At 36.7% G+C, this 26,728-nt stretch overlaps 1 protein-coding gene across 10 annotated transcripts; it reads left to right on the top strand.

Annotated features, from left to right (window-relative positions):
• The first annotated feature begins 376 nt into the window (after positions 1 to 376).
• LOC140803235 (uncharacterized) lies at positions 377 to 4,931 on the top strand. Of its 10 annotated transcripts, none has more exons than XM_073158989.1 (4): positions 377 to 3,330; positions 3,406 to 3,460; positions 4,321 to 4,413; positions 4,692 to 4,930. In XM_073158989.1, exon 1 carries the CDS (start codon positions 927 to 929, stop codon positions 3,213 to 3,215), a length of 2,289 nt encoding a protein of 762 aa, XP_073015090.1. In that variant the 5' UTR covers positions 377 to 926; the 3' UTR covers positions 3,216 to 3,330; positions 3,406 to 3,460; positions 4,321 to 4,413; positions 4,692 to 4,930. The 10 variants fall into 10 exon arrangements, with proteins under 10 accessions (XP_073015090.1, XP_073015088.1, XP_073015086.1 ...); XM_073158987.1 differs by having other exon boundaries at positions 4,647 to 4,930; XM_073158985.1 differs by having other exon boundaries at positions 4,321 to 4,931.
• Positions 4,932 to 26,728: the final 21,797 nt, after the last annotated feature.

The raw sequence follows: 26,728 nt of genomic DNA, 5'->3' as shown, positions 1-26,728 counted from the left end.
ATTCAATGGTAATAACTAGACATTAATGTGAAAAATTGTACGTTATCATTAATTTAGAAATCAAAATCAATAATTGTTTTCTAAAAGACAGAGAAGATAATTTTGTTTCGAACAATGAATTTATGTATTTAGAGAGAGCAAAGGTTGTAGTATATATAAAATAATTTATGTAAATTTTTTTTATGTGAAGAGTGACATTGCGGGAGAAACTAGAATAGTGTGTGTGTGTGTGTGTGTATATATATATATATATATGTGTGTGTGTGTGTGTGTGTTTGTGTGTGTGTGTGTGTAAATTATTCTGATCTTATAATTTTTTTTTTTAAGATTAATCTTCATTGAAAATTTTCGTATTATTTCGTTTCTTACCTTGCATACGCGAAGCCCAACTGTTTTGACCCAAAATTTCCATTTTACCCTCTCACCCCTCACCTCCAATTCTCCCTCCCCTCCGCTGTCTTCTCATCCCGCCACCCTCCACCGCTCGGGTGTCTTCGTCTTCGCCGGTGCGATCTTATCATCGAAGAGGGAGAAGTAGTGCAGGCCGTTCCCGACATCCACGGACCCGGCGCTGGGCACTAACAATATTGGCTGCTGGCTGCGGGCTACCGCTATTCGTGTACTTAAATTTGGCAATATTTCAATTCTAAGGATATTTTCTTGACAAAGAATCTGATAAGTTGAACTAGCCTCGTTAATTTACTTTTGTTTGACTGTATGCCGGATTTTATTCGATAATTATGGTTTCTGAAACAAGTGCTGATCTAACCACATGATCGTGGTTAGGTTATGTAGGATTTTATATGAGAATTTATGGGCTTTGATGAGCATTTTATTGAAAAGACAGTGACTTTAAGCTTGATTTCAGAAGGCTCTGTTAGCTTTTGCTGGAAAATATTGATTAGAGTTGACTGTTTTTTCGTGGTATGAGTTCTGCTGTTCTGCCTAAACATGTTGCCGCTGTCATAAAGTCTCAAAAAAACCCATTTAAGGCTCTGGAAATATTTAATTCTGTCAAGAAGGAAGATGGATATAAACACAATTTGTTGACTTACAAATGCATGATCGAGAAACTCGGGAATAATGGGGAGTTTGACGCAATGGAAACTGTTATGGCTGAAATGAGGGCGAAACTGGATAATAGCTTGTTGGAAGGTGTATATGTAAATGTCATGAGAAACTATGGAAAGAAGAGGAAAATTCAACCAGCTGTTGATGTGTTTGAGAGAATGGATTTTTACAACTGTGAACCGACAATTTTTTCATACAACGCTATCATGAATATTCTGGTTGAAAATGGGTATTTCAACCAAGCTCATAAAGTATATATGAGGATGAAAGACAATGGAATTGCTCCTGATGTATATACGTTTACCATTAGGATAAAATCTTTTTGTAGAACAAATAGGCCTCATGCTGCCTTGAGGCTTCTGAATAACATGCCAGCTCAAGGATGTGAATTTAACTCGGTGGCATATTGTACAGTAGTTGGTGGATTTTACGAAGGAGATCATCGAATAGAGGCTTATAGTTTGTTTGATCAGATGCTGAGCCTTGGAATTGTTCCTGATGTTTCGACATTCAATAAGCTTATGCATACGCTTTGTAAGAAGGGAAATATCCAAGAGAGTGAAATTCTTCTGGATAAGGTCCTTAAAAGAGGTGTGTTTCCAAATTTGTTTACGTTTAACATCTTCATTCAAGGTCTTTGCAAGAAATGCCTACTTGACCAGGCTGCCAGGATGGTGGAATGTGTGATGGAAGAAGGTCTTTCTCCTGATGTGGTGACATATAATACACTCATATGTGGATTGTGTAAGAACTCAAAAGTGATAGAAGCAGAGGCGTACTTGCAGAAAATGGTTAATAGTGGATTGAAGCCGGATGCATTCACCTATAACACTGTGATTAATGGATATTGCAAACTTCATATGGTACAGAAAGCTGAGGAAATTCTACGTGATGCGGTTTTCAGAGGGTTTATCCCTGATGAGTTTACATACTGTTCTTTATTGTATGGACTGTGTGAAGATGGTGACATAAGTAGGGCCATGAGTATATTTGATGAAGCTTCCGGAAAAGGTATAAAGCCTACTTTAATAATGTACAATATATTAATTAAAGGATTGGGTCGATTTGGACTCGTATTGGAAGCCTTGCAGCTGATGAATGAGATGCAACAAAAAGGCTTCCTCCCTGATATATGGACATATAATTTAGTTATTAACAGCTTGTGCAAGATGGGGTGTGTAACTGATGCAACTAATCTTATGAATGATGCTATATCCAAAGGGTTTCTTCCTGATATATTCACCTTTAATACTCTGATCGATGGCTACAACAAGCAGTTGAAGATGGGTAATGCACTCGAAATTGTAAATATCATGTGGGAGCATGGTAGCACTCCAGATATAATTACATTTAACACTGTTCTTGACGGGCTCTGCAAAACATCGAATTATGATGATGTAATGGAAACTTTTAAATCAATGTTGGAGAAGGGTTGTGTTCCAAATGTCATTACATATAATATACTCATAGAGAGCTTTTGCAAAGCTAGAAAACTTGAGAGAGCTTTGGAGTTTCTTGATGATATTAAAAAAAACGGCTTATGTCCTGATACTGTGACTCTCAGCGCTTTGATCAATGGGTTTTGTGGTGTGGGGGATTTGGATGGGGCATACGAGTTGTTCAGAAGAATGGGAAAACAGTATAAACTCTCCCCTTCATCAGCCACGTACAATATCCTGATCAATGCTTTTTCTGAAAGACTAAATATGGAGGTAGCGGAAAAATTATTCGTTGAAATGGAGGATAATGGCTGTCCACCAGATAATTACACTTACCGATGTATGATAGATGGTTTCTGTAGGGTAGGAAATGTTGATTTTGGGTATCACTATATCCTCGACAACATTGAAAAAGGGTTTGTCCCCTTTTTAGCGACTTTTGGACGAGTTCTAAATGGCCTTTGTGTGAAGCAAAAACTGCGTGAGGCTGTAGAAATTATACACCTTATGGTGCAAAATGGTATTGTACCTGAAGTTGTGAACACGATATTTGACAGGAATACGAAAGAAGTTGCGGCACCTAAAATAATCGTGGAAGACTTGCTGAAGAAGTCTCACATAACTTATTTTGCATATGAGATTTTATATGATGCTGTTAGAGATAAGAAATTGTCGAGGAAAAAACGACGAAATATAGTTACATGATAAATTTGGGGGCTTTGAACTGGTTTGTTCGATGAGAATAGTTGTCAGGAAAGCTTCCAGTAAAAATTGTACTGGATAATGAGCCTTGAGGATGAAATTAGTTGCTAACATCGAGGTATGTTCGTCATTTGTTTGCTTCACTCTCTTCTTGTCTGGCACACAAAATGACGCGTTTAAATCAGTATTTCAGGCATGGAGAGTGGGTGAAGAAGAAATAAACAATTGTTGTTTAGCAGGATCAATAGGTAACATTATAATCTCATAATCCTTGCCTTTGAACCCAATCTCTTATGTCGGCTGATAATTGTAGTGTCTTGTATGCAGTATTATTTTATTTTCACTAATCTACCTAAACCTTGGGATTCCCGCAGCGTGAGGAACAGTTTTACATGCTGTTTCCATTGTGAGAACATTAGGAATTGAAACTGCTTGAGCAACTATTTCAATTTTTCCCTCGATTGTGGATCTAATAAGAAATTTAACCAGAACGCATTATGTATACTAGTACAACGACGCACGCGTTGCGTGTTTGTACGATATGTTTTTATAATTTATTTGAATTATATTTAAATGAGGATCAAAATATATTTATAAGAAATAATGAGTGGCTACATTATAATTTTGATATATGAACTAAAAAATAAATTAAAAAAGAATAAAAAAAACTCAAGCAAAAATTGAACCTACAACCTCATGATTAAGAAACATAGGCTTTATCCACTAAACTACATGTGACTTGCTTTTATTTTTTTAACATTTTATTAATATATATAATTAGTAATGTAGAGAGTGGGGGTGAAGGGTATTTTAGGTATTTTAAAAAACAGACCAAGGAAGTTACTCTAACCTACTCAGCCTTAATAAATAGTAAGAGATATTGTTTTCCAATTGGAATGCTCATATCAGGCTTTTGCTGAAAATGGCCTTGGTAGCTTGCATGTAAAATCCTCCTTAATATAGGCTGGATTCTCAAACATAAATGTCAATATCGACACAATTCATTATTGGCTCTTTCAAGAGATGGTGTTACCAAATGAAAACATAACCCCCACAAGGGCACTAAAAAACATCAGGACTTAGTAGAAGCATACTCTTTTTGTCGCAGATGTCTGACTGGATGCGTCCATTGCTGTGAATTGGTCCATGGGCGCACACAGCAGCTGCAAAATGGTGGCGATATTGCAAACAAATGTTAAAGGTAATCAAATAAGTGTATAGGATGCAATGGAAATTATTGTTTTCTTCCGTGAGGCGATGAAAAGTAGAAACAATTAAAAACGGTAGCGAGGTTCCGATTAATAATGACTGAGGCCATATGCTTATCTAATTGTCATAACTAGTTAAAGGAAAGTACTAGTTTTGCTTGGTTTGTTAAATTGCTATTTGATTACTTTTCTTCACCATGATGTCTTGTTTTGCCTCGTGTTCTAGCTTTAAGATTCGGCAGTTCATTGGTATGTAATCACATTTTGGCAGTAATGTCAAGAAATGAGATTTTCGGGTCAAAGCAAGCAGCTCACATTGTCGATGAAGATGACATCTTGACGCATTACGTTGCCAGTCTCGTTTTTTTTAACTGCACGGTAAACGGTCAATGAAGAAAGGTCCAAGGAATAGAGTTCATTATACCTTTAATGAAAGTTCACATTTGGTTACTTCGTGTTTACGGAAAATTCAGTTCGGGTAGTTCAATTTTGATTTTTGATTAAAATTTCAATCCCTTTTATTAGTGTTTTTTTCCTTCCTTTTTGAATGGTTACTTACATTTCTAAAGTTTGATTCAGTTGAGTTGATAGCCGACCTAACCGAACCATTAGATTTCTAAATTCATTCACTACATAAATGGCTATCAATTAACTTTCAAAATCTATGTTCAAGTATAATCCAAAAAGCCGAAAATACAAAATTCATTTTGACCATCTCCAGCTAAAAAGAAACTTAAACCCATTTGAAGACAATGAGAATGAAATCTTCAAAATAACAACAATGATTAAATCAACCTTCCACTCTCTGAAAAATGGCTCTGTAAAAGGACTGCTCTAAGTAAGGCTAAGCTCTGCATAATGTAATAGTTGGGAAATTGACTCAAATGCATGAGTTGAAGAAGGAATCAAGGATCAATCGTGCAGATTCTCCCTTGAGAAATTTCATACCAAAGAATCGGGTTCCATAGGCATATGTACTATCAACTTCTCTGCATCTACTAATCTTCCTGCACGATCTACCATACAAGCGTAATGTTTATTACCAGACTCCAATCCAGAGTCTTTGATAATCGAATTTAGATGAAATATGCTTCCTCAACCAAACCAGATTGACTACAGACAGACATAATGCCAACAACAGTAACATCACCGGGCTCGATTCTTGATTTTTTCACTAGTTCATGGACTTTTAAGGCCTCCATAACTTTAGCTTGCAGTCATTGTTGTAAAGCTGAACAAATCAGGATTTTTGATCTGTTGATACACTCTGATTGTCCATCCATGACTATTTTTCCACAAAAACATGTTCCCGCGCCGCATTGGATGGTCCATCCATGAATGCTTTTTCCAAAGTGAAGCTCCTTGTAAACAAATCTACGACCCTGGTCGTCCTTGAACTTTTAAATTTGATGTCATTCATCTGGATTTCACAAAGACAGAAATTTGAAAACAAATACTTAATAATTAAATATTTACAAAACAACCAGAAAACAAGTCAAGATGGCCGAGCGGTCTAAGGCGCAAGTTTTACCTTTTTAATGTTCACTTTTTTTAAAAAAAAAAGTAGGGAATAATTAATTAATTCATGTATTTTAATGATTTATTATTAAATTTTTGAGTGAGTCTCATGTGAGACCGTCTCACGGATACTAATCTGTGAGACGGGTCAACCCTACCCATATTCACAATAAAAACTAATACTCGTAGCATAAAAAATTATACTTTTTCATGGATAACCCAAATAAGAGATCCGTCTCACAAATTTGACCCGTGAGACCGTCTCACACAAGTTTTTGTCTAAATTTTTTGGGTGATTGTTGATATTTCTAGTTGTTAAAGAATAAATTTAAAGCTAGAGGGTAGGGTGCAAGGCTGAGAATAAAAAAGAAATTAGCTATTAGAATAGATAAAGGACCTACAACAACAAAGCCCAAAACAATTAGAAGGTCAACATATGAGCCTATTGATTCAAACCCATCCAAGATAGCAAGCCCATGCAATATATATAGCAGTAAGTACATCTGATCTAATAGATTACACAATTGAAGGATTATTCCAGATCAAAGGGATTGGTTATTTGTTAAATTTGTTGTGACAAACTGCTGGATCTTATGATAGCAATCTTCTCCCAAGATACAACTACAACACTTGAATAATGAGCACTCAAATATTCAAGTTCTATCACAAAGAAATGAATGAAATTCTCTCTTGAAGAAGAAGGAAGAAGAACAATATGCTTATGATATGTTGTGTATGTTATGTTTGATTTTCAAAATATCAAACATATAATAATTTTCATGTGAAAATACACGATCTTTCATTCATAGAGATGTCCCTTGGCCATTGTAACTGATCACAAGCATCAAACAATGCCAAAGGAATGAAAAAATATCAGAAAAAGTCAGAAAAAACTGAAGGACGCGGCTGTGCGCAACGCTCAGCAGCTCTTGGCTCTCGGCAGGCGCACGTACTCGCCTGCCACTGGTAGGCGCGCGCAGGTGCGCCTGCTACTGTTCATGCCGCACTTTTTTTTTTCGTCATTTACATGTTCCGACTATTAGTTTTAAGTTCTTTCAACATTTGATGAACTCGTATCGAGTTTAATTCAGAACCACCGAACTTAATATTCGTTCATTAAGCTTCGTTCTTCGTTTCGAATTTTCTCAATCAAACACATTGATTTATTTGCTTAATTTTCATTCATAAAGCATCAAAATTCCAACATTTCTACAGTATATAGCCGACAGAGTTCTATATCATTAATTATTCTGATTCTTGTGTTGGATCCCGGTTTTCTACACGCCCAAACGTAGCGGAAGTCTTAAAATTTTTTATTTATTTTGACAATCAAAATATATTTGGACGCTCGTATGATTTTATCAAACATTCATAGGATGTTTAGAAATTTATACCTTTTGTGAATAAATCACGTGGCACCAACTGATCCGGTATTACGGATCTAGCTCTTGATGAATCCCTACGAACTTTCTTCAAGAGACTCCTTTCTTCTAATCAGGTCCACGACTAGATGATTTGTTCCTCTTCTAATTCGCACTAGAGAATTAAAAGAAGTTTTCCGTAGGAGAGAAAATAATTGAGAGGCGGCTCAAAAATTCTTCAAGAGGAAGTGGCCAATTTTTTTTTTTTCTTTTTGAAGTGGAGGCTCACGAGAGTTTGTATTTGTGGTGGCTAGGGTTTTTCTTTGATTATCTTATTTATAATTAAATTATACCCTAATCACATAATTAACATTAATGGGCTTGATTTAATTAATTGGGCTAGTCCAACTAAATTAATTCAATCAAGGTCCATTAAAACTTTAATTATTTATTATGTTGGACTTGTACTCCTACAAGCCCGTTAAACATAATACCCAACATATTTAATTTATTAATTAATCAACTCAACTTTTGAGCTTAATAAATTAAATACATTATAAATTCAACATTTGAATTTATATTTAAATTATAAATTCAACTCCTTGAATTTTCATCACCTCCAAAATTTAATATTTAATAAACCCAACATTTGAGTTTAATAAATTAAATTATCAAATTTTATAAATTCAACTCTTTGAATTTATTATCTCCAAATTTCATAAATTCAACTTCTTGAATTTACTATCTCATAAATTCAACACCTTGAATTTATTTTCTCAAAATTTTAATTATCATAAATTCAACTCCTTGAATTTGTAATATCATAATATAAATTCAACTCCTTGAATTTATTCTCTCCACGGGAAGAAACGATCCAGTGCTTGTGTGACCCTCAATGGTTCAGGGATACAGCTAGCCGTGGGTTCACAACTCTTTGTGATTCAGAATAATATTTATTCTTATTCGGGCTTACCCTAGTTAGCCCCATTCTTTTCATCAACACTTTGATTAAGAATGTCAGAACTCATTTCTGATTGCACCCACCGGATCATGGTAAGAGCGTCTAGTAGCATCGCCCCATGATCCCCTAGGTATCACTGATAGTGCCTGCAAGAACCAGTCGATTATGATTAACGTACAGTACGGTCCCTTCATCTCATATATCCCGATCGAATCTGCAACCATTGGTTCATCGAGGGTTGCATATTAATTCGATAACTATGTGATAACTACAATAGTGGCATCGCGTGTACTATTTGAGAACTCCTTCTCTAACGTACATCTCATACTCTGGCCAGAGATTCCATGCACTATTATTTCATTAGATCACACAGGATATCCACACCCGTAGGCGAGCGGTGAATCCCCGACTACAATGCACTGGCTCCTATATGTGTCGCAACTGTACCCAACCTCGCCACCTGATGACTCTCCTGGAGCCGGTAAACGAGTCAAAGCACAGCCCTAGCATATAGAGCCTCAGTGTTGTCCCGGGTCATAAGGACTAATGGTGTACAATCATAACCACGGACTTATCCTCTCGATGAATGATGACCACTTGGAAAGTCCGAGGGAGGGTTGTTCGGTATAATCATCATATGACTACCCATCTGTATGTTTGGACATCTCTATGCCCTTACCAAGAAACGCAGTACACAACATCACAGATGCTAGTCTCAAGCTCAAGCGACCTTTATCCATGTTTTAGGCGGCTGAATCGACTAGGAATGAATTTAGAATATGCAGTGTTTACAAATGAGTTTCAACATCGAATTACGATTCATTTGTATTAAAGCATAATCAAGGACTTTATCTATGCTGATTGCATGGGTATACAGATAAAGTATCATGTAACCATTAAAAGTTAAATTATATTAAAATAAAGATTGTTTATTACACTTGAGTCAATAAATTCCCTAGCCAACCGTTGGCTTGCAGGGCATCTACTCTAACAATCTCCCACTTGCCCTAGAGCCAACTACCCTTAACTTTAATCCCATTGTTTCGCGATGCTTCTGAAACAATGGTCCTGGCAAGGGCTATGTAAGTGGATCAGCAACATTTTCTGCAGAGAGGACTCTTTTGACTGGTATGTCTCCCCTTCCCACAATCTCCCGTATGATGTGGAACTTCCTCGGTACATGTTTGGATCGCTGATGAGACCTTGGTTCCTTTGCTTGCGCAATGGCACCAGTGTTGTCGCAGTACAACGGGACTGGATCAACTCCATTAGGAATAGCGCCCAACTCTTGGACAAAATTCCTCATCCAAAATGCCTCTTTGGCTGCATCAGATGCAATAATGTATTCAGCTTCAGTGGTGGAATCCGCGACGGTGTCTTGCTTGGAACATTTCCAAGATGACAGCCACACCATACAACATGAATACAAAACCAGAGGTCGATTTCGAATCATCTACGTCACATTGGAAGCTAGAATCCGTGTAGCCTTCCAATTTCAATTCTCCACCCCCAAAGACCATGAACAAGTTCTTATTCCTTCTCAAGTACTTAAGAATATCTTTCACGGCCTTCCAATGCATTGGATCAGGGTTCGCCTGATATCTGCTTGTAACACTCAAAGCGTAAGCAACATCAAGACGAGTCGATATCATACCATACATAATACTACCAATAGCTGACGCATATAGAATACGTGTCATCATCTCTATCTCTTCATCAGTTTTGGGACACATAACTTTAGATAGAGTAACACCATGACACATTGGTAAGTATCCTCTCTTGGACTCTTCCATAGAGAAACGTTTTATAATGGTATCGATATAGGTGGCTTGGGTGAGTCCGAGCATCCTCTTTAATCTATCTCTATAGATTTGTATTCCCAATACGTAGGATGTTTCACCCATGTCTTTCATGGAGAATTTACTGGCTAACCACACTTTAGTTGATTGCAGTAATCCTACATCATTCCCAATGAGCAGGATATTATCAACATAAAGTACTAGGAATGTCACTGCACTCCCACTAACTTTCTTGTACACACATGGTTCCTCAGGATTCTTAGCAAAACCAAACTCTTTGATAGTGCTATCAATTATGAGGTTCCAACTCCTTGACGCCTGCTTGAGACCAAATATTGATCTCTGAAGTTTGCATACCTTATGCTCACTTCCTACTGATGTGTATCCCTCGGCTTGAGACATATAAATTTCTTCTTTGATGTCTCCATTGAGGAATGCAGTCTTTACATCCATTTGCCATATCTCATAGTCATACCATGATGCTATGGCTAGTAGTATTCTAATGGACTTAAACAAAACAACTGGTGAAAAAATTTCCTCATAGTCAACTACTTGCCTTTGAGTATAACCTTTTGCAACCAGTCTTGCTTTGAAGGTCACTACCTTCCCATGCGCCACAAGCTTTCTTTTGTAGATCCATTTGCACCCTATGGGAACGATTCCCTAAGGTTGATCCACCAATGTCCAGACTTGGTTTGAATACATAGAGTCCATTTCTGACTGCATGGCTTCAAGCCATTTGGTTGAATCAGTATCAGATATTGCTTCTTTTAAATTCATTGGATCACATCCAACACAATGCTCATCGTGGCTTTGTTCATGAAGAAGCGTATATCTTGCAGGTGGTCTAATAACCCTATCAGACCTTCTAGGAGCTTGTACTTCAACTACTGGTTCTTGAGAAATGGGTTCAACTTCTATAGTTGAGGGAGTATCTTGAATTTCTTCAAGTTCTATCATCTTGCCTTTTCTATCTAATAGAAATTCCCTTTCCAAATAGTGGCATTTCTTGAAACAAACACTTTTGCTTCATTGGGATGATAGAAATGATATCCAACAGAATTCTTTGGATATCCTACAAAGTAGCACAAAGTGGATCTACTATCCAATTTGTCTCCCACTGTCTGCTTCACATAAGCAGGACATCCCCATATTCTCATGTAAGAATACTTGGGAGGTTTCCCCATCCATATCTCATATGGTGTTTTATCGACTGCTCTAGTATAGACATTATCCAACAACATTGCCGCAGTTTCAAGCGCAAAGCCCCAAAACGATGTAGGCAATTCAGTGAATCCCATCATGGATTGAACCATGTCCAACAAGGTTCGCTTACGACGTTCAGAAACACCATTCAATTGTGGTGTTGCTGGTGGAGTCCACTGTGAGAATCACATTCTCTTTTAGATAACCCAAAAATTCAGCTCTCAAGTATTCTTCACTTCGATCAGATCGAAATGCCTTAATACTTCTTTCTAGCTGATTTTTCTACTTCAGATCTGAATTCTTTGAACCATTCAAATGTTTCAGATTTGTGTTTCATAAACATATCCATACCTCGAATGGTCATCAGTAAGGATAACGAAGTAGGATTGCCCATATTTTGTGCTAACACTTAGCGGGCCACAAACGTCTGTTTGGATCAAATCCAGTAGACCATACGCACGTTCCATGCTTCCATCGAATGGAAGCTTGGTCAATTTTCCTTTTGGACAGGACTTACAAGTAGGTAGAGAATTTATGTCTGACAAGTCAAACATGCTTTCTCCCACTAGCTTGTGCATCCTTCTTTGGGAAATATGACCTAGTCTAGCGTGCCATATTTGTGTGGGATTTGGATCATCTAACTTTCTTTTGTTTGTTGTTGAAATCATGTTTACTTGGACATTCACTTATCATTTCCAGAACATTTCTAGCGCATATAATTTCTTATGTCCGTACTTCTTGCAGTGAAATAAATATGTTCTAACTTATCGGGCTTTGTAGGCCTTTTAAGTGTCTTTCAGAGTTTGCTTCTTATTGGGATTGTTTTTCTTGTGAGGGGCAGAACATTTCTTTCCCTTACATTGTGGGCCATTTTTCGTCTGACGAGAGGCCCATTAGAAAACAATAATTTTCTATTTTATAGTGATCTCATAAGGTATAAGCGTAATGACTAGCTCTTCAAGGCTATCATCTATCTTATTCAATTCACCATAACCCCGTCAAATGAGGAAGAGAAAGACAACAAATTGATGTTATCTAGTAACTCGTTAGGAATCACATATTCCAGGCCCACCACATACTTAATAAGCTCAGTCACATGTACACAAAGCTCATGGGCCAAAGCCCAGTCTTGCATTCGTGTAGTCATGAGCTTTTAAAAGTGGTGTGCATCACTATACGAGTTTCATGCACCATGCAACTCTTGCACATGCATTCGAATGTCAGCAGCATTCAACATTTCCTCTAACTTTCCCTACAGTTCATTTGACACAGAAGCGAGCATGTTACACTTTAGCTTGCATACTATGGTCCTACCATCTTGCATGCTTTGTCAGTTCAACAAGACTGACATTAGTGTGTATGCTATTTTCTCTGAATTCAGAACAATTTTCCCAACCAGTCTTGAAAATTAGATTCGATTAGCTTGTTAATAAAAAAATTGATTATGTGACGAAATCGAAAATATACTGATACGGAAACAGAATAATGGTTGCTGATTATTTTAAAATAATTTTAAGATATAAAATATGGATTTTATTTTATAAATCTCCCTCCCACTATTTTGACATTTCCACCACCCTCTGATGAAAAAGGGAAATCACATTTCCTTAGTGGGCACGTAGAGTCTAATTAGCCAATTATAATCCCGAATAATATCAGCCAATTATAATTTCTAAAAGGTAGAATCCAATTGCATCCCTATGCAACCTCCGCGTGTTTTGCCTCACGTTTAATAAGGACCCAATAATATGACGCCGTTTATTTTCGCGTGTCAAACCAACCCATCAATGTTGAATTGTAGTAGACAGTCGCCATGAGTTCCCCCGATAATATGAGCCGAAGTCATGGGAGTTCCACTCAATTCACATCATATGTCCGGTGGAAGTCACAGCTTTCCGGCGTACAGGCCTCCCAAATAATATGAGCCAGACACTGTCCGCGGGTAGCGATCAACATGCAACCACGGTTGATGGAAGGCAAGGAAAAATTAAACTCCTTTAATTTTTACTTTTTCGGTTTGATATAAAGTTTGAATCTTATTCAAAATGAGGGATTTTAATTTTAAAAATTGTCTCATCATTTTAATTTAAAAATCGTGTGCCACGAGTTTGTATGTTTGCCGGATTCATGCAACTATATTATCTAATAATATACATACATGCATACTACTATATATCGCATATATCATAATATGACATTCAACAATAAATAAGGATGATCGATCGCCAACACTATTAGATCCATGTGAGCCAAACATGGATCCGGGTCCAAACCTAGGTGAATGCAGGGATGCAAATGCAACAATTACAAAAGCTTCCAATATTTTACATGTCTTCATCTTGATCATCGGGTCCACCATCTTCCAGTCTTGATCTCCCACTATTTCTAATGATTACATTTAAATAGCCATGGCACATAAGGGATACATCTCATGGGGTGGGAACCAGCCATAAACCAGGCCCACTTTAATAATATCAAATATTAACAAAATGAATAAATCACTAAAATATCCTAACATACACCTAACACATTGGTCAAAGCTCTCGATCATCCTTCATGCATTTAATATCAAATATTAACATCAATTTAATTAAACAATTTAATTAATTGATCAATCATATATCTAATAATTTTATCACTAACCACCACAATTATTAAAAGATTTAATAAATTAAATAAACTCTTTTATTTAATTTCCAATTAAATCAATAATAATTGACTTCTTGTAAAAACTCATTTTTACCATAAATAATTAAAATCATATTCTAATTATTTATTTCACAAGAAAATTATTAATTTTCTAAAAATCAATTTTCCAAAATAAAAATTGAACTAATTTTCGAAAATATCAATTTTACCCAAAAATTTGAAAAAATCAGAAAATTGCACTCTAGGCCTAAACAATTCAAGCCCATTATTCAGCGCGATTCCCGAGACGCTCTCGGGCAGCCGCCCGCCCACTGCCCGAACGTTTCGGGCAGCGGCAGCGGCCGTGTGCGCGCAGAACGCGCACAGGCGCGCCGACACCGCGCGCAGGCGTCGGACGCCTGCTCGAGCGCGGGGCGCGCAGGCACCGAGCGCCTGCGCTAGCGCGGTGCGCGCAGGCGTCCGGCGCCTGCGCTGCCGTGCGCGGCCCTGCGTGCACGGACTGCCCGGAACAGTTCCGGGCAGATTTAAATTTTTTTTTTTTGGAAAAATAAACTTTTTAATGGTGCATCAATTTTCTGAAAAATTTTCTTGTGTGGTTAGAAATAAATTATTCTATATGATTTAAAATCATACGATATAGAGAACCTGGCTCTGATACCACTGTTGGATCCCGGTTTTCTACACGCCCAAACGTAGCGGAAGTCTTAAAATTTTTTATTTATTTTGACAATCAAAATATGTTTGGACGCTCGTATGATTTTATCAAACATTCATAGGATGTTTAGAAATTTATACCTTTTGTGAATAAATCACGTGGCACCAACTGATCCGGTATTACGGATCTAGCTCTTGATGAATCCCTACGAACTTTCTTCAAGAGACTCCTTTCTTCTAATCAGGTCCACGACTAGATGATTTGTTCCTCTTCTAATTCGCACTAGAGAATTAAAAGAAGTTTTTCGTAGGAGAGAAAATAATTGAGAGGCGGCTCAAAAATTCTTCAAGAGGAAGTGGCCAATTTTTTTTTTTCTTTTTGAAGTGGAGGCTCACAAGAGTTTGTATTTGTGGTGGCTAGGGTTTTTCTTTGATTATCTTATTTATAATTAAATTATACCCTAATCACATAATTAACATTAATGGGCTTGATTTGATTAATTGGGCTAGTCCAACTAAATTAATTCAATCAAGGTCCATTAAAACTTTAATTATTTATTATGTTGGACTTGTACTCCTACAAGCCCGTTAAACATAATACCCACCATATTTAATTTATTAATTAATCAACTCAACTTTTGAGCTTAATAAATTAAATACATTATAAATTCAACATTTGAATTTATATTTAAATTATAAATTCAACTCCTTGAATTTTCATCACCTCCAAAATTTAATATTTAATAAACCCAACATTTGAGTTTAATAAATTAAATTATCAAATTTTATAAAATCAACTCTTTGAATTTATTCTTTCCAAATTTCATAAATTCAACTTCTTGAATTTACTATCTCATAAATTCAACACCTTGAATTTATTTTCTCAAAATTTTAATTATCATAAATTCAACTCCTTGAATTTGTAATATCATAATATAAATTCAACTCCTTGAATTTATTCTCTCCATGGGAACAAACGATCCAGTGCTTGTGTGACCCTCAATGGTTCAGGGATACAGCTAGCCGTGGGTTCACAACTCTTTGTGATTCAGAATAATATTTATTCTTATTCGGGCTTACCCTAGTTAGCCCCATTCTTTTCATCAACACTTTGATTAAGAATGTCAGAACTCATTTCTGATTGCACCCACCGGATCATGGTAAGAGCGTCTAGTAGCATCGCCCCATGATCCCCTAGGTATCACTGATAGTGCCTGCAAGAACCAGTCGATTATGATTAACGTACAGTACGGTCCCTTCATCTCATATATCCCGATCGAATCTGCAACCATTGGTTCATCGAGGGTTGCATATTAATTCGATAACTATGTGATAACTACAATAGTGGCATCGCGTGTACTATTTGAGAACTCCTTCTCTAACGTACATCTCATACTCTGGCCAGAGATTCCATGCACTATTATTTCATTAGATCACACAGGATATCCACACCCGTAGGCGAGCGGTGAATCCCCGACTACAATGCACTGGCTCCTATATGTGTCACAACTGTACCCAACCTCGCCACCTGATGACTCTCCTGGAGCCGGTAAACGAGTCAAAGCACATCCCTAGCATATAGAGCCTCAGTGTTGTCCCGGGTCATAAGGACTAATGGTGTACAATCATAACCACGGACTTATCCTCTCGATGAATGATGACCACTTGGAAAGTCCGAGGGAGGGTTGTTCGGTATAATCATCATATGACTACCCATCTGTATGTTTGGACATCTCTATGCCCTTACCAAGAAACGCAGTACACAACATCACAGATGCTAGTCTCAAGCTCAAGCGACCTTTATCCATGTTTTAGGCGGCTGAATCGACTAGGAACGAATTTAGAATATGCAATGTTTACAAATGAGTTTCAACATCGAATTACGATTCATTTGTATTAAAGAATAATCAAGGACTTTATCTATGCTGATTGCATGGGTATACAGATAAATTATCATGTAACCATTAAAAGTTAAATTATATTAAAATAAAGATTGTTTATTACACTTGAGTCAATAAATTCCCTAGCCAACCGTTGGCTTGCGGGGCATCTACTCTAACATCTTGTTCCCTTCAAACCTAATTTATTTGAACTTGGCAAGTTCACTTTGAATCTTAGTTGCCATAATTGTTTCACATGGAAATGAGAAAAATAAGTGCTCAATTATGAATTATATGTATCAATATTGTTCAGGTGTTAATGCCGATAAGTCAAAAATTGTTCTATATTAAACAATAATTATTCCAATTCTATTTCATTTCGAATCTAATTTATTTTAAGTTGGTATGTTCAATCTTATTGTCCACGAATTGAGTTTCTAGTGCCCAAAACCTATGTGCTTATGTCGTCGTATGTACCACAAAATGTTGTATATTAAAATTAATAATTCTGAATCCTGAATTCAAACCTAATATAATCTAATTTGTATAGTTCAAAAATTTTAACCTTGAAAGACGAACACTTTATGCTCAATTACGGAGCATTTGTGCTGAATTTTTTCGTGTATTTTACCAGACCGCGTGATCATACATACTTTTGTAGGAATGAGATTCAAATACAACAATTATTTTAAAAATCGGTCTCATAGAAGCCTAAATAACATATTCAACAAATTTTGAAGTTTATAATTACATATAATTATGCAATTTAATTTAGACACTGAGGAATGAATCATATAGCAACATATACTTTAATTAAATAATGAACAATGCATTCCTCTTGTACATTTGTCAAAGTAATGCACATGACATTAGATGAACAAGATCAATGTAATTGAGCGACAATCCAAGAGATCGATATTTAGAAATCATGATAATCATTATAATGTATATTTTGCACCAAATCATAACATCGATGGGTGTGTGTACGAACCGAGTTTTTTGTACCCAAAACCTTATGTGTTTGAAGCGCGTATGTAAACAAATTTCCTTAATTACCCTAGTTAGCCCCATTCTTTTCGCGTCGGCCAAAGAATCTCTAAGCTTCCAACACCTCCTTCAAGAATACATTGCACGCAAAACCCATGGTTTAGACGACGATGATTTCAAATGGGGTTACAGAAGGTAGAAAGAATGAAGAAAACCAAGTGACATCGACAGCCGATTATTTGGAGAATCACGAAAGCAAAGCAAGTGAGTTTCTTCATCTTTTTTGTTCGCTCGATTTTTCCAGTAATTTGATATTTGTTAGTAAATTTTTTATTGATTTATGTTACTGTCACGATTTTGAGAGTAAATCTCTAGCCACCAAAACCCATTGCGTCGACACCCACGGTGAAGGCAACTGGAAGCAAAAAAAAAAAAAAAAAAAAAATTGGCTAAAAAATACACATATCTTCTTGTACGCATGTGACTAAAAGAAAAGGTCGGAACCATATGAATTCGTTTTTCTAAATTTTCATAGTAATTTTGACCAAAAAAAATTGTCCTTTTTTGTTTGAAGAAATATCTTATTTGTAAAAATATCTTAGATTTCTGATCTGTTAGATATGAATTTTATTGTGGCGATGATAACTAAAACCAGTAGACCAGCAGACCAGAACAACAGAATAGCTTTTCAGTAGCTGCTGCTCTAGTAAAACTAAACCAGTAGAAAAGGGATAACAATACAAACCAGTAGAGAATGTTTTCTAACGTTGCTATCTTAATTGTTACCGTTAAAGAGTTCATAGTACTAGTATTAATTGCAGCATTAAATACTATACGGAGTCATTTAATGCATATTACCCAATTAAGTATAAAACAAGACTGATTGTTTTATAGCTTTTCTGCAGGAACCTATTTCGGTAATAAAGCTGATTGTATCAGTTATCTGAAGACTTCTCTGATTGTGAACGTTGAACTCAGTCGATTATATATACTTGGATCAAATCCTTGTTCGACACGATACTTCGCATAATATCATTTTCAAGGAACAAAGCTACTCTTTTATCAAACGAATATCAGTTTTCCTTGAGCATTTTAAAAGTTCAACACAAAGAAAAGTAGCACACGCTTCATAGCTTATATCTGATCTTTTGTAGATCATCTTGTGCTACTAATTCTTACACTCTTCACGATCTTTACTGCACTAATATTTCATCAGAAGAGTCTGTAATCTGAAAAGAGTCTTTTCAGAACTTTGTGTTTCGCATTTTTGTGAGTTGAGAAACTAAGAGTTTCAGTAGGCTGAGGTGTAAGTCCTTCTGAAGTGGGTGTGTACAAGTGTTGTACTGTAATATCCAAAGTCTTTTAGTTTTACCTTCTGGAAACAGAATAAGGGGAGACGTAGAAGAGTTTATCTTCGAACTTCCATAAACAACTGATGTCTACTGCTTTATTGTTGTTTCAACTACTTCATCAGATTGTTTCCGCACGTTCTACTGTAATCAGGTGAAAGTATTCGCACAAGATCAACTACTATCCTTAACAGGATTTTAGTACCTCATCAGAACAAAAAACGAGTAGAGTTTATTCACCCCCCTCTAAACTCAACTTCGATCCTCAACAATTGGTATCAGAGCAGGTTATTCTTGTTTGTGAAAAACTACAACAAATGGCACACTTCAGCAAGATCCCTATGTTCTCTAAGGAAGATTTTGATGACTGGAAGATAAGAATGCAAGCTCATCTTGCAGCACAAGATGATGACATGTGGTATGTCATCACAGATGGTCCACTGAAAATCTTAAAGCCTAACACAGCTGTTGTTGTTACTGAAGGTGCACCACAGATGGTCGAAAAGTCAAGAAGTGAATGGACCAGTGAAGATAAGAAAAAGGCCAATCTTGATAATGTGGCGAAGGATATACTGTATAAAACTCTTGACAAGAACACTTTCAGCAAGATAAAAATGTGCTCTACTGCAAAGGATATTTGGGAAAAGCTCATCCAGATATGTGAAGGAAATGAGCAAACAAAAGAAAATAAACTGTCTGTAGCAATGCAGAAGTTTGAAAATCTGAAAATGAGAGCTGGTGAAACTCTAAATGAGTTTGATGAAAGATTCAGTAGCTTGGTCAATGAGCTAGCTGCTCTGGGTAAAGAGCATAGCAACAGAGAAATAGCCCTCAAGGTGATGAGAGCCTTACCCAGAGAATGGGATGTTAAAACAATGGCTATGAGAGTATCCAAAGATTTGAACAAATTGGAACTGCACGACTTATTTGCAGATCTAAAGGCCTACGAGTTCGAATTGGAAGTGAGAAGTGGAGAAGAGCCTTCAAACTTACCCACCAAGGCTCTTGCTGCTACTGCTACTGCTTTTACTGCTACTGCCTCTACCTCTTCTACTGCTGTTGCAGTTGTACCTCAGGCATTACCTGCCGTGATCATTGACAATACAATGGAGAAGACTGCTGAACAAATCAGTAGTGATGTTATGTCCTTATTTGTAAAGAAATTCTCCAAGTTCATGAAGAAAAACCATCGAACCTATCAAGGTCCCAATCGCAACTTCAAGAAAGATTCACCATCTGGTGATATGGGATGCTTCAACTGTGGAAAGATAGGTCACTTCATTGCTGATTGTCCTAAACCAAAGAAGGATGATCAAAAGAGAAAGGATTACAAGAGGAATGACAAAAAGTCCAGAAGAGATCGAAAAGCGATGATTGCCGAAGAAAGCAAATCTAAGTGGGCGGACTCTAGTTCTGAGTCATCTGACTCCGAAAGTCATTCCAGTGACAGTGATGCAGAAGAAGTCAAATGTCTAATGGCAGACAATGACTCAACCTTGATATCTGGAGAGGTATTTGATTTCGACTCTAGTGAATTTACACGAAATGACTTGATTGATGCACTGCATAAAATGGTAAAAGAGTATTCCAGACTTTCTCAATCATTTGAAGAAGTTAAGACTGAAAATCAGAACAGTAAGTTAACTGACAACTGCAATGATTTACAAGTTAAGATGAGTAAATTAATAACTGAGAATGAAAGAGCCAAAGCAGATTACCAGAAAGTGCTTTCTGAAAACCAGAAGTTGTCGCTACTGGTAAATGCTTGGAACAAGTCTTCTGTTTCATTGGAAAAGATGCAAGAATTACAAAAACAGTCAGGAGATAGGAGTGGTCTCGGTTTTTGTAATAATGAAGGCACTTCTGAAACGAATAATAAGCCAACACTGGATATGTGCAAAGGGAAATACATTCACTTTGTGAAATCCAGTGTGGTACAGGAACCAGAAGTACCTACTGCTTCAGTTGAAAGGAATGTAAATAGAATGCACTATGGTCTGGGTTACGTTAAACCTAAGGAAAAAGTTGACCAGAGTTCTAGATTCAGAAAAGAATTCAACTCTGGAAGACAACATCCTATGAAGGTTAAAAACTACAAGTATTACAACTCTAAACCTGTTCAGAAGAGATACAGACTGGAAAACAGAAACAGAAGGGAAGAACAACATTTTGGTATGCATACTGTTATAAATAACAGACCTTCTGTTGCACACACATCTTTGGATACCCGAAGTACAAAGTCACCAAGAATTGTACAAATGTGGGTTCCCAAAGGACTGATAAGGCTTGGACCCAAATAGATTTGGGTACCAGTTACTAAAATTTGTGTTTGCAGGAACAGCAGAAGGAAGCAGAAATCAGTAACTCTACATGGTATCTGGACAGTGGTTGTTCCAGACACATGACTGGACAAAGAAACCTACTTTCCGAGATAGTGAGCTGTACTGGACCAAAGATAACTTTTGGAGACAACTCAAAAGGTAAAACCATGGGTAAGGGTAAGATTATCCATGGTAATATAACTATTAATGATGTGTTATTAGTTGACAATCTTTGTTACAATCTTATCAGCATTAGCCAACTACGTGATAATGGGTATTCTGTGGCTTTTCAAAAGCATTCATGTATAGTTAGAGATTCTGCTGGAACTACTGTGTTAACGGGAAAAAGAGAAGGCAATACTTACAGAGTCTCTTGGAACTCAAATCATGTCAATACTCCTACATGCTTAGTTGCTTCTCTTAGCAATAAACACTGGCTATGGCACAAGAAACTGAATCATCTGAATTTCAAGTCAATCAATTATCTCAAGAAGCAGAATATAGTCGATGGATTACCTGACATTAATTTCGTTAAAAATCACGTTTGTTCTGCTTGTCAGCTTGGGAAACAGATAAGATCCAGCTTCAAGACCAAAGATAGCAAATCAACTTCAAGATGTCTGGAACTACTGCATATGGATCTATTTGGTCCTATCCCCATCATGAGCTTAGGGGGAATGAAATATACTCTTGTTGTTATTGATGATTTTTCTAGATTCACTTGGGTAATCTTTCTCGCAGGAAAAGATCAAACCAGTAGTCTCTTGATCAAGCTTCTGAAAAGGATTCAAAATGAAAAATCTTCTACCATCATTAAAATCAGAAGTGATCGGGGTACTGAATTCACTAACAAGTATCTTGAGTTATATTTGAATGAGCAGGGAATTCATCATGAATATTCAGCTGCCAGAACTCCTCAACAAAACGGAGTGGCTGAGAGAAGAAATAGAACTCTAAAAGAAGCAGCTAGAACAATGCTAGCAGATGCAGACATTTCTCAGCGCTTCTGGGCTGAAGCTATCAATACTGCTTGTTACACGCAATACAGATCTATGGTCAACAAAAGACACAACCAGACTCCGTATGAAATATGGAAAGGGAAGAAGCCCAATGTATCTTATTTTCATGTGTTTGGTTGCAAATGTTTTGTACTAAATAATGGCAAAAATCATTTGACGGCATTTGACTCAAAATCAGATGCTGGAATATTTTTTGGTTACTCTGCTGTAAGCAGAGCCTTTAGAATCTTCAACAATAGAACTCTTAATGTTGAAGAATCAATTCATGTTGTCTTCGATGAAGATAGCAGTACTGAAATTTCTAACATATCTGATTTAAGTAACAGGTTAGACATGATTCACTTGGAAATCGACAGTGAAGATGATGTAGAAGCAAATACCAAGGATCTTCAAAATCCAGAACCAGACATTCCAATAGTGGAACCAGAAGTACAGACTCTGGATCTACCAATACCAGTAGAAGATGCTCAAGAACCTACTACTGGTTCTGTAGAAGACAATCTTAACATATCAAATCAGGAAGATGTCCATTCAAATCCGTTTATCTGGAGAAAATCTCATCCTCCATCATTGGTTATTGGTAATCCAGCAGCGCCGTTGAGAACCAGAAGGCAAATGCTTAATGAATACATGCATGCTGCTTTTATATCTCAGGATGAACCAAAGAAGATTGAAGAAGATCTTCTGGATCCTAGTTGGATTGAAGCCATGCAAGAGGAGCTGAATCAATTCAAACGTAATGAAGTTTGGTTTCTAGTACCTAGACCATCTCATCAAGCTGTCATTGGAACTCGGTGGGTATTCAGAAACAAACTCAATGAAGAAGGCACAATGGTGAGAAATAAAGCTAGATTGGTAGCTCAAGGCTTCAGACAAGAAGAAGGCATAGACTTTGATGAGACTTATGCACCAGTAGCAAGGCTCGAAGCAATCAGAATATTCTTAGCCTTTGCTGCTTTCAAGAATTTCAAAGTATATCAAATGGATGTGAAAAGTGCTTTTCTAAATGGTCTTTTACAAGAAGAAGTATACGTCGAACAACCTCCAGGTTTTATCGATCATTTCTCTCCGCATCATGTATTTAAATTACACAAAGCATTATATGGTCTAAAACAGGCACCTAGAGCTTGGTATGACACTTTATCACAATTTCTTATTGATCATGATTTCACCATCGGAGCAGTAGATAAAACTTTATTTACTTTAGTCAAGAATAAGCACATTCTTTTAGTACAAATGTATGTTGATGATATTATTTTTGGGTCAACTAACCCCAAATTATGTGAAAAGTTTGGAAAAATGATGCAGGATAAATTTGAAATGAGTATGATGGGAGAATTAACATTCTTCCTAGGATTACAGATTAAGCAATCAGAGACTGGAATCTTTATAAATCAAGCCAAGTACACCAAGGAGCTTCTGAAAAAGTTTGGAATGGAAGCATGCTCTGCTGCTTCTACTCCAATGAGCTCATCTATTAAGCTTGATAAAGATGAAAGTGGTATTTCAATAGAGGTAACTCAGTATCTAGGTCTTATTGGTTCTTTATTATATTTAACTGTCAGTAGACCAGATATCATGTTCGCTGTTTGCATTTGTGCTCGATTTCAATCTAACCCCAAACAATCTCATTATATTGCTGCTAAGCGTATTTTGAAGTACTTGAAAGGAACTCAAAACGTCGGCTTATGGTATCCCAATGATTCATCGTTAAATCTTATTGGATATTCAGATGCTGATTATGCAGGTTGCAAACTAGACCGAAAAAGCACAAGTGGTTTTTGTCAATTTCTTGGTGATAGGCTGATATCCTGGTTTAGCAAGAAACAGACTTCCATAGCCACATCTACTGCAGAAGCAGAATATCTGGCTGCTGGAAGCTGCTGCTCTCAGATACTGTGGATTCAACAACAGTTAAGAGACTATGGGATTCAAGCTTCCGAATCACCTATATTCTGTGACAATACCAGTGCAATTGCAATCACACAAAATTCAATACTTCATTCCAGAACGAAGCACATAGACATCAGACATCACTTTATTAGAGATCATGTGCAGAATAAGAACATTCGTCTGGAATATGTTTCCACTGATCAACAAACAGCAGATATCTTTGTTAGAGTAGGTGCCCGTCGAGCAAAGTGTTGGCCGAGTGTTCACAATGAAACTCTATGTATAAGCAATCTTTATTTTAGTAATATTTGATATTATTATTTTGGCACATCTTTATCTGTATACCCATGCTAGTTGCATAGATAAAGCCCTTGAATATACAAATAGTAGAAAGAATATGAGATGCTCATGTGATGAGTATCATGAAACTCATATTTGTAATACTGTATATTCTAAACGGTTCCTAGTCGATTCAGCCGCCACTAAGAAGGATATAGGCCGCTCGAGTTAGAGACTAGTATCTGCGATGTGAGTACCATGTTTCATTGGTAGGGGACATTGTGATGTCCGAGCATGCAGATAGGTGCTCCTGGTAGAGTGCACTGAACAACCCTCCATTAAAGGACTTTCCAAGTGGTTCTCACTTATCGAGTGGAAACGTCCTAGTTTATGGTTGTACACCATTAGTCCTTATGACCCGGGGCAACATTGAGACTCTATGTGCTAGCATTTCACTTTGACTTGTTTACCGACTCTTATGGGGTCATCAGGTGGCTAGGTTGGGTGTCATGTCGAAACATATAGGAGTCGATGCATTGTAGTCGGGGATTCACCGCTTACCTTCGGGTATGGATATCCTATGTGTTATCATGTGTATGTAGGTTGAAATCTCTGGCCAGAGTATGGTTGTAATTATGAAAGGGGTTTCATAGATTACACCATTGATGCAACTACGACATGACACATAGTATCGATTCATTGACAACTCTCGATAAACCAATGGTTGTCGAATCGGTCGGGATATGTGAGTTGAAGGGACCGTACTGTACGCTAACCATAATAGAATGGTTCTTGCAGGCACTATCATTTGATACCTAGGGAATCATGTAAGCGATGCTGCTAGGCGTTTAACATGATTGGTTGGGTACTATCAGACTTGAGTTCTGACGTTCTTGTTATCAAGGAGTTGATAAGTAAGAATGGAGCAATTGGGGTATGCTCATATAAGGACATGTTTAGTCCGAATCACATGGAGATGTGAACCCACGGCTAGTTGTATCAATGAACCATTGAGGGCCACACAAGTACTAGCTTTCTAGATCCCGTTGAGAAGTAAAAATAGTTCAATGTGTTGAACGGCTTATAAAGGAGTTTATAAGCATAAGGAAAATTAGAAGTATGACTTCTATAAAAGAGAAAAATAATTCAATGTGTTGAACGGCTTATAAATGAGTTTATAAGCGTAAAGAAAATAGAAGTATGACTTCTATGAGAGAAATGTAAATTTTAATCTATGGAAGTGTTCCTGAATTAAAAGTTGGCCAAGTGAATAATGTATTTGAAAATTATGATTTTCATAAACATTATTATGGACTAAATTAAATTAATTCAAGTGTTGAATTAATTAAACACTAGTGGACCTAGTAGAGTCCAAATAATTAAATTAATTCAAGTGTTGAATTAATTAAATTATATTGAGTCTTGTAGAGCTCAATTTAAATTAATTATTTAAATAGTGGGACTTGGGTAAATTCAAGTAATGTTTAATTAGTCTCAAATATGTTTGAGATAATTAAATTTAGTCCATGGCAAAATAAAAACCATATAATATGCATGCATGGGAGGTGAAAGGTTGGGAGACTACTTTTTGAGTTTTCAAGGCTTGGCATGCAACCTTTTTACTTTAACTTTTCCCACAACCAAAAAAATGTCTCTCCTTCTCTCCTAGGATGAATAGTGCCGAAAATACTATTCACTTTTCTCTCATATTTTTGTTCTTCAATTGTTGAGGAACACCACACTTCTCTTTGAAAAATCCTCATACTTTTCTAGTGCAAAATATGAGGGGATCTACCTAGTTGGTGGTGGGCTTAATTTGAAGGAAAGATTCAAGAAGAAAGGAGGAGAGCTTGTAGATTTATCTTCCATTCAAGAGCCAAGTTGTTTACAACTTGGTTGGTGCCATCATCAACCTCAAGAGGTTGATAGGTAACGATTTTCTTACACCCTATGTATGACAATGGTGTTTAAATGTATTTGCTACAACAAAATGATGGTGGCCGAAAATTTATTCTTGAAAATTCGATTTTTTAACTTCCGTTGCGCTTCCGGTCACCGTAACCGATCCCCTTTCAATCTTCACGAAACCCTTACCAGAAAATAAGTTTTCTTACTTTCGTAATTCTCTTGGTTTAATAGATTTAACTTGACTATTTTCTGATATCTTAGTTAAATTTCTATTATTACTTGTTTGTTATCGCATTGAACTAACAATAAGCTATTTGGAGAAAAAGCAGAAGAGAAAAGTCAGATAAGCAAAACTGGAATTTTATTAGAAACCATTTCAGTACTTTACACAATGCATAATGAAAAACAGTAGATCTTCTTTGCTATTTAACCAGTAGCGTTACATGTAGTGCTTGTCTTCTGAAATAGGAGCTTTCTGACATTTGCTTGCAAAGTACTTCAACAGGAAAAAGATGGTCTTCTTC

The sequence above is a fragment of the Primulina eburnea genome, chromosome 10, assembly GCF_022965805.1.
Source record: "Primulina eburnea isolate SZY01 chromosome 10, ASM2296580v1, whole genome shotgun sequence".
NCBI classification, from domain to species: domain Eukaryota; kingdom Viridiplantae; phylum Streptophyta; class Magnoliopsida; order Lamiales; family Gesneriaceae; genus Primulina; species Primulina eburnea.
Note: the sequence above shows the minus strand (reverse complement) of the source record. Positions and strands in the feature narration are given on the sequence as shown.